We start from the raw sequence: 9,287 nt of genomic DNA, 5'->3' as shown, positions 1-9,287 counted from the left end.
CTTGACATGTCCCAGCAGCATTCCCAAATCGCCCTGTGTGCTGGAAAGGGAGGGTGAGATGTCTGCCTGGCAGACACAGGGTGCAGCCAGACCAGAGAGGAACCTCGTGCAGGAGAGCAGGGGGGCTGCTGCCATCCCCCACCTCACAGGGCTTCCCAGTCCTGGGCAGAGCCTGAGTCCCGTCTACCGGGCCAGCTGCCCTCCATGGCCCCATTGCCACTGCTCCTCTGGCTGGCGCAGAATGGAATGGAATGGAATGGAATGGAATGGAATAGAATAGAATAGAATAGAATAGAATAGAATAGAATAGAATAGAATATTTTTAGTTGGAAGGGACCTACAATGATCATCTAGTCCAACTGTCTGACCACTTCAGCGCTGACCAGAAGTTAAAGCATGGTATTAACGGCATTGTCCAAATACCTCTTAAACCCCTACAGGCTTGGGGCATTGACCACCTCTCTAGAAAGCCTGTTCCAGTGACTGACCACCCTCTCAGTGGCCTCTCAGTGGCCACGGGCGATGCAGGCTCTTGTCCCGGGATGGGGCAGGACACGTCCACGCCACATGAGGTATCTGCTGCAGACTGTAACCAGCCTCGTGATGATCCTTGTTGCTGCCAGACACCCCTTTTCTCTTCCCTGATCCACTGGTCCCACCATCTCCAGCCACCCCACATCTCTGCGGTCCCCACGCCCACAGTGCTGAGCCCCTGCCACACATGGACATCCCTTCTGTCCTAGAGCATCTCCAACCAGCAGCAAGGGGAAAGGAAAACCAGACAGCACACAGCTATGGGGAGGATTTTTTAAAGCCTGTGCCTGTTCTGGCTCACTAGGCCAGGACACAGGTGCCCCACATTACAAGTTCACAGCTCCTGGACATGTGGGGGAGATTCCCCAGTGTGCAGCTCCTTGCACAAGCACCGCAGAAGGACTAAGTGGCTTTGGCAGCCTCTGGAGCCAGCGCTGCTAGAGACTCTCATAACCAAAGGAGTTTTTCTGGCAGCATATGATTGTGAGCAGGCAGAAGATGAGGATGAGCATGATGGCCAGTAAAACCGTGGCTGCTATCCAGTTGCTTCTCTGGAGCCCTATGACTCTCTGGGGAGTCTCCGAGGGAATCATGTTGGTGAGATTGAGCATGTAGCCCAGAGTCCAGCCCACGTCTACATTAGCGACCTGTGCAGACAGAGAAGGATGTGAAAGGCTGCAAAGTACCATGCAAGCCAGAGAGCTAGAGAAGACCTTTGCTGTTGCACCCCCAGGTCCTGCTCCACAGCCACCGTATCTGTCCACACCTTGGGCTGCAGACACCTCATTAGTGAGACAAGCTGGGGGAGAGCATAAATGGCCCAGGGCAGATGTCCCAGCAGGTGCCTGTGAGGGCAACTCAAGAGCTGCCCCGGGCACGGACGGTGGACTGTGCTGCCCCGTTATCCCCTGCTCCGCCATCCAGGCAGGGCAGGGGCAGCGGCAGGATGGCAGCGAGCCATTTCACGGCACAAAGTGTGGAAACTGGGGGTTGCTGGGCACTTTCCTACCTGCCGGACAAAGTGGATGTTAAGCCACGTCGTGTGGTTGAATTTGTAGCCTTCCAGGAGAAGGGCGAGGGCGTAGGAGCTGGCCGCACAGGCATCACGGAGGTGGGTCCTGTTCATGGTGGGGAACTCCTTCTGCACCTGCAGAGGTGGAAGAGCAGGGTGGGGGCTGCCAGCACGGAGCAGTGCTCGGTGCACCCACACTGCGGGGAAGAGCCTCACAGTGCAGCTGGGAGGAAAGACCCAGGAGTGCCTGAGCTTGGGGAGCAAGGAGGACCCGGGAGGCTGCAGGCTGCTTTCCCATCTCTCTCCCTGTCCAGAGATCTTTGTGCTCCTCCCAGCTCCCTCCAGCTGCCGTTGGCGCAGCAGAGGATGGGCTGCGGATGAGCCCTCAGGCTGCCCAGCACCCAGGCGAAATGTGGGCAGGGACTGGCATCTTCTCCTAGGCAGGATCTCACCTTCTCCCAGCTGCTGGTGCAGAACTGCATGATGGTGGCATTGACCGAGCTCAGGGACTGCCCTCCAGTCAGGTTCAGAAAGTGAAGGTTGTGATAAAGCCCCGAAAAGGCCTGTGGGTGTTTAAGACCAAAGGCGGCAGGTTAGTGAAGCACCCAGGCCACTGCCACCCCCCGCGCCCCTCCCTCTGGGTGCTCTGCAGGGGTCCCTAAGGCCACCTCTCAGCACCGCAGGGTGACGCCTGCCGACCGGCTGGGAGGGAGCCCTGGGACTGCTCCCCACACCGAAAGAGACTGGTGCTGTGACAACAGAGGTCTGGGTCTGCCTGGCACGCTGGTGAGCACCCTGCACGCCTCTATGCATCGGGCACATCCCAGCTTTCAGGGCTGGCACTATTCAGACTTTTCTCCTACAGCAATTCTCCTGGGGTCGTGGCCAGCCTCTGGTGCCCCAGAACCCCACACCCCCACCACAGCCACGGGGACGGAGGCTCCTTACGAAGAACTGTCCCCGCACGGGTGGCTGATAAACCCCGTTGAACCCGCACGTCCTGTTGGCCCCACAGCTGAAGTTGAAGAGTTTCTGGACAGCGGTGCTGCACGCCGTCGGATCCCCCGTCCCCGTCACCGTGAGGACCCGTGCAGGGCTGGGTGTGCTCGGTGCACGGACACAGGGACTGTTGTAGAGGTCTGCCGTGGTGACATTCTCCTGGTATCCCTTGGGGTAGCAGGGATGCGATATCTGCTGGGAAGACGGGCTGCCCTGGAGAGAGCGGGAGCCGTTAGCATTGCCCTGGCACTGAGGATGAGGATGGAAGGGAGAGAAACAGCCCGGAGACAGCACCTGTTCCCACACTGCGATGCAGGACACCAGCATGCCGGCCCCACCACCCATGGGGTCTCCTCCATGGGGCGCAGGCACAGAATCACAGGTACAAGCATGGCACGACCGTGCTGTGGTCAGGGATCAGCTACAGTGATGGTCACATGCCCAAGGCTTTGGGGTTTGCACCCTGTGCTGAGCGTGGACCCATTTTGTTCCCACTCTTCCTTTGCAGGGTCACCAGACTCAGGGGAGAGGCAAGGCTTAGAAGCCATTTAAGCAAAAACAAAATGGACACTGATTTCTCTTTACAACGTGCTCTGGATGTGGTCCTTTGCCCATTCCAACCAGCACAAGCTGGTGTTGAGCCAGCCAAGCTATGGACATGAGGGCCCCCTATGCAGCAACAACACCTCCCTTCACTCTCCCATGCCCAGCGCCTGCTGCTGAAGACCAGCATGTTCAGATTTCTACCCATAAAACCAACTTATTGATTACCATACTGGTGCTAAAAAATCTCGCTGGGTCTTCCCCAACCTCCCAGCACCCAGCAGGTTCCCTCCTCCAGGGCTGGGTCCTTCCAGCCCCCTGTGACTGAGGCTGGGCTGACACAGCCCCTCCATCAGGACAGGGATGGGCAAGATGGTCCTGGGGCAGGGGCCATCATCCACCATCCTGGCAGCACCTGTGGTCAGGCATCCTGCTTTGGGGGGTCCATCTCCATCTCGGCTCAATCCTGCCCTGCTGTTGGGACACCCTGGGGATGGCTCCTGCCATGGTGGCCCTGTTGTATCCACCATCCTCACTGGGGTTTGCACAAAGGCACCAAGCCCAGTGGCCGTCACACCCAGCGTGTGCTGCCTGCCCAATGTAGTGAGATCAGGGCTCGGGAGCGGAGAAGCACATGGCTGGAGGCAGTTACCTGGTGTAAGGATGCCACCAGCATCTTCAGGGCTTGCTTTTGCCCGTAGCAGAGGTAGCTATGGGTGTACATGGAGTAGTTGGCCCCGTACAGCCTGAGGAGGACTCTCGTGCTGCTGTCATCTATGGTGGTCCCAGGAAGGAACGTGATCTGGGTTGAAGCCCCGCCAAGGTCCAGAGCTCCGACCACATCCTCTGCTGGTGGGTGGGTCCACTTGCCTGTGAAGGAGCACTGCCCAGCACCAGGAGTTACCCACAGGGACCCGGCACAGGGCGGCCACAGGGGTATTGGCTTCCCAGCCCAGACTGCAGCACAGCAGAGAGGGGGGACCCCCTCTGCCCACTCCCCCAGCCCACACCTTGACGAGGGTCTCCAGCAGGTAGTTGACAGTGATCCAGCCAAAGGAGCCCTCCTCGTTCCCCGTGAGGATCTGAGCTCCGCGGAAGTCCACAGGGTACTCGCCAATGGCCTTGGCAACCTCGGCAAAGACCTGCTCGGCCTTGGTGCTGTTCTGCTCCCTGCCCAGGGAAGGAGATAAATACCGCGCGGTGGAGGAGGCAATGGCTGGGGAGCTTTCGGAGCAGGACTAACAGCAAGAGGCTGCTGCCTTCTGCAAAGGAGCGGGGCCGCTCAGAGACGGGGCACATCCCCAGCCATCGCTGCCCTGCCGGTGGGCTGGCTCCTGCAAGCTGCCAAACCCCTCAACTGGTGCAAAATGCAACTGGTGCATTTTAGGGAGACAAGGAGTCTCCCTAAAAATGCTGCCTGCGGGCTCTGCCTCTGCATGCGGGAAGGTTAATGCCAGTCTGGCAAAGGAGGTTCATCCCCCTCTGGGGCTGCTGCCAGGCTGCTGCTGCAGCCGGCTGGGGGGTTCCCCCGTGGGCACGGCAAGCGGCTCTCTTGGACACCCCGGCGGACTGCAGACGTGGATGCTCTGCCCATCACCACGGCCTGCCCGGGCTGCAGCCCCCCGTGCCTGCAGCCCTGTGCCCCCAGCCCGTCCCAGCCCCCTGCACCGGCTGCTATGCAGAAACGCATGGTGGGGAAGGGGCCCGAGGTGCGCGGCTCCGGGCGGTGCCCGTACCTCAGCAGCCGCATGCCCGCTGTGGCCCCCAGGTAGGTGGGGGTCTCCCGCTGCTGCTCTGCCGGGACGATCTTCATGGCCCTGTCCAGGCAGGGCTTCAGGCTGGCTCCAGCCCCAGCCGGGTCGTCTGCGTAGCTGGAGATGCCGGGTCCTGCAAGAGAGCACCCCATGATGGAGCAAGCTCAGTGCCACCCAGGAGGGACACGGCAGCAGGGGACACGTCCACCCATTCCCCAGGCCCAGGGAGCTCTCTGGAACTCCTTGGCAATACCGAGATGTCCCATTCACAGCCCAAACCTCTGCTGTGTTCGCTGCCGTACAGATACCAAAATGAAAACTGATGACCCAAAGAGCAGTTAGGAACCGCATACAAAAAACCAGCAGAAACACAGTAATGTTTAGGGACTCTGCAGAGATTTTAGGAGGCCATGTGGGAACACGAAGCTGCACTCTATGAAAGAAGCTGTGAAGAGATGTTGTGGGAAGAAGAGCCGAGGAAGCGGTTGCACGGGAGAAGGAGCAAACTCTGCACATCCAGCATCCCAAGCTGCGAGTTGATGTACAACCACTGGCTGCAAGACTGGCCTGGCTCCAGGAACCATACTAACTGAGGGCCAAATTCCTTACCCACCTCTGGATCCCCCAGTTACTGTAGGGCTCCCTAAGGTGCAAACTATCTCCCCTAACACCTTACTTCAGTTCTTCTACCAGGCCATCTCCCTTTGGCCCAGCACAGGCTGAAAGGCTCAGATCACCAACGATGCTGTGAGAGTCTGGGACAGTGATCCAGGAGGCTGGGAGAGAGGGATGGACACATCCCAGCACACTCACCAGACGCAGTGCAGGCCTCCACCTGGGAGACGATGCCGGTGCCGTTCTCCTTGTCCGCGGGCCACCGGTAGATGTAGAGAGCCGTGTGCGTGGAGCCGGCGTCAAACACCAGACCGTACTGGGGGAGGCAGAGGGGACACGGGGTCACAGCACGCTCAGGGCTGCACCAAGTGCCACGGGGGTTTTTGAGAGCTTCTGCTCTCGCTTTCCGTGCCTCAACGTGAGCACCACAGGTTTGCATGTCCAAGCTCCCTTTAGCAGCCCCACTCCACCTCTAACCCCCCTGATTTAGCCATTCGAGGGAGTTACAGCTCAGAAAGGGAAGACGTGCAGGTCAGCAGGGTGATGTGCAGAGCAGGGAGGCATCCAGGCATGTCCCAAAGCGCTCAGGCTGCCAAAGCTGCTCCCAGGCCTTTGGGAGTGCCAAATCCACAAACCCGACTTTTTAACGGTCTGCAAAGCCAGCAGAAAGCAACAGGAGAGAGAGATGTAAACCCACCAGGTGACCTGGATATCTGAAAAGAGAGGAGAGAAAGTGTCTGGGGTGGCAGACAGAGCAGCCCCAGGAGGAGGGCCGCTCTTCTCTCCCATCCTCAGCAAGGAGCCAGGACCGTGGTTTGGGGGCGGTGGTTGATCTGCCCAGTGCTACCTTGATTTGGCTAAGCCCTGAAAAGCTGGGCTGGTTATGGGAAGACTTGCAAGCGGAGAGGAAGGCAGGGCTGATGGACGGATGAGAGGTGGGAAGGGGCTGGTGGTCATTCCCAGGCTCCCCCAGGTCCCAGCGGGCACCTACTTTGTTCCTCGTAGGAAGGGCAGCATCCTTCGCCGGGGTCAGGACCAGGAGGAAGACGGCCACCCCCAGCACTCCCAGCACAGCGGCCAAGCTCCAGCCCACCGCCCTGTGCAGGCACCTCTGCATCCCCGTGCCGGGCTGTGGGGAGGGACGGTCTTTGCAAGGGCAGCCCCAACCCGCCCGCCCCTGCCCAGCTCCTCCTGGGTCCCCTTCTCCCGGCTCGGGAGCCGCACGTCCCCCGGCTGGCCGCGGGACGCAGCCCGGCCAGGGCGGAGAGCACCAGCCTGCCCTCGGCCGGCAGCACGGCGGGGCCCCGCGACGAGCACCTCGCCCGCCGGGAAAGGGCAGGGGCGAAGCCTCCCTCCTGCCCGGCCCTCGGGGAGGGGGTGGCCGCGGCCCCGGCCGGCCCCCGCCGTTCCTGTGCCAGCAGCAGCCCTGCTCCCCGGCCCGCCGGGCACCGCGCCGGGCAGAGCCCGCTGCCGCCTCTGCCTGCGCGGCTCTGCCCGCAGCCCTGCCCGCACCCAGCCCTGCCCGCGCAGCTCTGCCCGCACCCAGCCCCGCGGCGCGGTGCAAAGCGAAAGCGAAGCCTGTGCTGGCTTCGGACGTCCGGGTTCCTGCCCCGGCCGGCCCGGGGCGGGAGCTCGGCGCTGCCGGCGGCGCAGCGGGGGGAGCGGGGCCGCTCCGCGGCCTGCACCGGCCCGGGGGAGGGGGACCCCGGCCGTGGGGACAGATGGGGCCCTGGCTGTGGGGACATGTCCCGGGCTGTGGGGACAGACGGGACCCTGGCCATGGCGGTGGGACCCTGGCTGCGGGGTTGGGTCTCTAGCCATGGGGACAGATGGGTCCCTGGCCTGGGGGACGGGTCCCTGGCTGTGGGGACAAGTTCCTGGCCATGGAGGTGGGTTCCCGGCCATGAGGACGGGTTTCCACTGCCAGGTTCCTCCTGTTTCTGTCCTGGGCCCCTCTGCCAGGCTGGCTCTGCCTGCAGTGGGGCAGCGTGGGGCACGGCAGGGCCAAGTGACAGCAGGGGTGCGGAGCGGCAGGCTTGGCCCATGCTTTACCTTGCAGTGTGTTTATGCAGCAGGTCTGGGGCAGGGATGTCTGTGGGGCTCCCAGACCTCAGCTGCTGCCTTCATCCTGGGGCCAGCCCGCTCGCAGGCTCCCCGAGGGGCAGAGGTGCAGGCTGGGCTTGTCGTGAGCTTCATGGGGAGCTGCCCGGCTGCTGAACCCCCGTCAGGCAGTGCAGGCACCCACACCGTCCCCACGGGTGGAGTCTCCCAGGCAGACCCACTCCTCCAGCAGCGAAGTGGTTAACGCCAGAAGCTATTTCCACCCCGGCTCTCCAGCCTCAGCCCCGCTGCCTCCTGGACGAGTGCTCTCCTGGGCAGGTTGCTGGTCCAGGGCCAAGGGGAGGGCCATACCAGGGACTCGGGGCAGCCTTTGTCCCAGGAGCGGGGCTCCGCACTCCAGGTACGCGCTGACACCAGGGCGAGCGCAGCGGTGCCAGGAGCAGCAGCCAGGAGCAGCCCGGGTGAGCCACGGGCAGGGGAGGGGGCCGGGGTGCTCCTCGATGGAGCTGTGCTCGGAGGGGCGGCGGGTGGGCTCCGACCCGGGTGCACCCTGGCCAGCAGCAGAGCCGGGTGCTGGGGATAAACACGCTCCGTAGGCTGGAGGAGCAGGAGGGAGAGGGCTGGGGCGGCTGCTGGCTGCACGAGGTGCATGGGGGGTGGAGGGGCACGGAGGGGGCATGGACGGGGCATGGAGGGCATGCTGAGCCCCAGAGCTGGTGGGAGAGACGGGAGAGGGGACCACTCTGCCTGGCAAAGATGCTCCCAGCATGCACACTCACCCTCTTATAATCTTAAGAGCCCTTTTGACTTTCAAATCCCAAATGTGCATGGTGGGGAAGTCAGCTTCCCATTTTCCTGAGAAACAGTTTAGATCCAGCAATGCCTCTGAGCCTTTCCTTCTGAATGTTGAGGCCCTGCTCCCTCCACATGAGGGACCCTGCACGGTGAGGGACGTCCCGTGGGTGTTTATAGAGCACTTCGGTGTGCCCAGTCCTACACAAACAAGTGCAGCAATGGCCCAAGCGCTGTGCACAGCTGTGAACTTTCCACACATTGAAATGGACGGGCATTGCTCCTTGCGGTGCTGTGCAGCAACGTGCCTCTTCTTTAGCTCTGGAGGCATCACCGCTTCCCATCCCTGCTGCTCAGCTGAACCTGCCACGTACGGTAGCGGGTATCGGTGCCGGCCAGCCCCCAGGTGCCACTGAAAGGCTGGGCAGATTGATCAGCTTCTTACATGCCTCTCGCCTTGTTTTCCACCCGCTGGGCTCCCTCCCCATGCCCTGCTCTCCTCCCCGGGCCTCGCTGGCTCTGTGCTGCCTTTGGATGTTGCCTCCTGCCCAGTCAAAAAGGAAATTACTCCCCACCAGAGCAGGTGGAGTTCATTTCCCACTTGCTGCTATGTGCAGGACAGTGCAATTTTTATCACCGTTTCATATCTTTCCATCCCACGGTGCCTGGGACGGGATTTTCTAGGATGTGGGCTGGGCTGGGGACCTTTGCCACTGCTGTGTTACCTGGAGCAGGGGAATCACATCCCAACGACACAGTTGTATCTGGGCAAACTCCAGCAGGGCTGATAGGACTGGAGATGTGATGATACAGGAATTCATTGGCTGTTTCCATATGATCTCCTCTGCCCATAGCCACCATACAGGGCAGGGCTCCTGGCTGTAGGATAAGGTCTGATAAGGGTTTCCTGTAGTCCCATGTCCCATGACGTGTGCCAGAGGAGAACAGCTACTACCCGTCATTATACATCATCTCAT

At 61.4% G+C, this 9,287-nt stretch overlaps 1 protein-coding gene across 1 annotated transcript; it reads right to left on the bottom strand.

The window, feature by feature from the left end:
* Positions 1-808: 808 nt before the first annotated feature.
* LOC142418272 (ectonucleoside triphosphate diphosphohydrolase 8-like) lies at positions 809-7,051 on the bottom strand. The gene is made up of 10 exons (XM_075519864.1): positions 7,000-7,051; positions 6,449-6,586; positions 5,656-5,773; positions 4,825-4,975; positions 4,099-4,258; positions 3,741-3,971; positions 2,495-2,758; positions 1,999-2,109; positions 1,544-1,681; positions 809-1,181 (listed from the first exon to the last, which is right to left on the bottom strand). Exons 2-10 carry the CDS (start codon positions 6,572-6,574, stop codon positions 972-974), a joined length of 1,509 nt encoding a protein of 502 aa, XP_075375979.1. The 5' UTR covers positions 6,575-6,586; positions 7,000-7,051; the 3' UTR covers positions 809-971.
* Between the last annotated feature and the right edge of the window lie 2,236 nt (positions 7,052-9,287).

This window comes from Mycteria americana, chromosome 17 (genome assembly GCF_035582795.1).
Source record: "Mycteria americana isolate JAX WOST 10 ecotype Jacksonville Zoo and Gardens chromosome 17, USCA_MyAme_1.0, whole genome shotgun sequence".
NCBI lineage: Eukaryota > Metazoa > Chordata > Aves > Ciconiiformes > Ciconiidae > Mycteria > Mycteria americana.
The sequence above is the reverse complement of the archived record's forward strand: the minus strand, read 5'-3'. Positions and strand labels throughout refer to the sequence as shown.

Coding starts and splice junctions, on each gene's coding strand:
- LOC142418272 (XM_075519864.1), bottom strand. CDS start 6,574: ATGCAGAGGTGCCTGCACAGGGCGGTGGGCTGGAGCTTGGCCGCTGTG. Junction 4,259..4,824: donor GCGGGCATGCGGCTGCTGAG/GTACGGGCACCG, acceptor TTCCCTGGGCAG/GGAGCAGAACAGCACCAAGG. Junction 1,182..1,543: donor ACATCCACTTTGTCCGGCAG/GTAGGAAAGTGC, acceptor CTGTCTGCACAG/GTCGCTAATGTAGACGTGGG.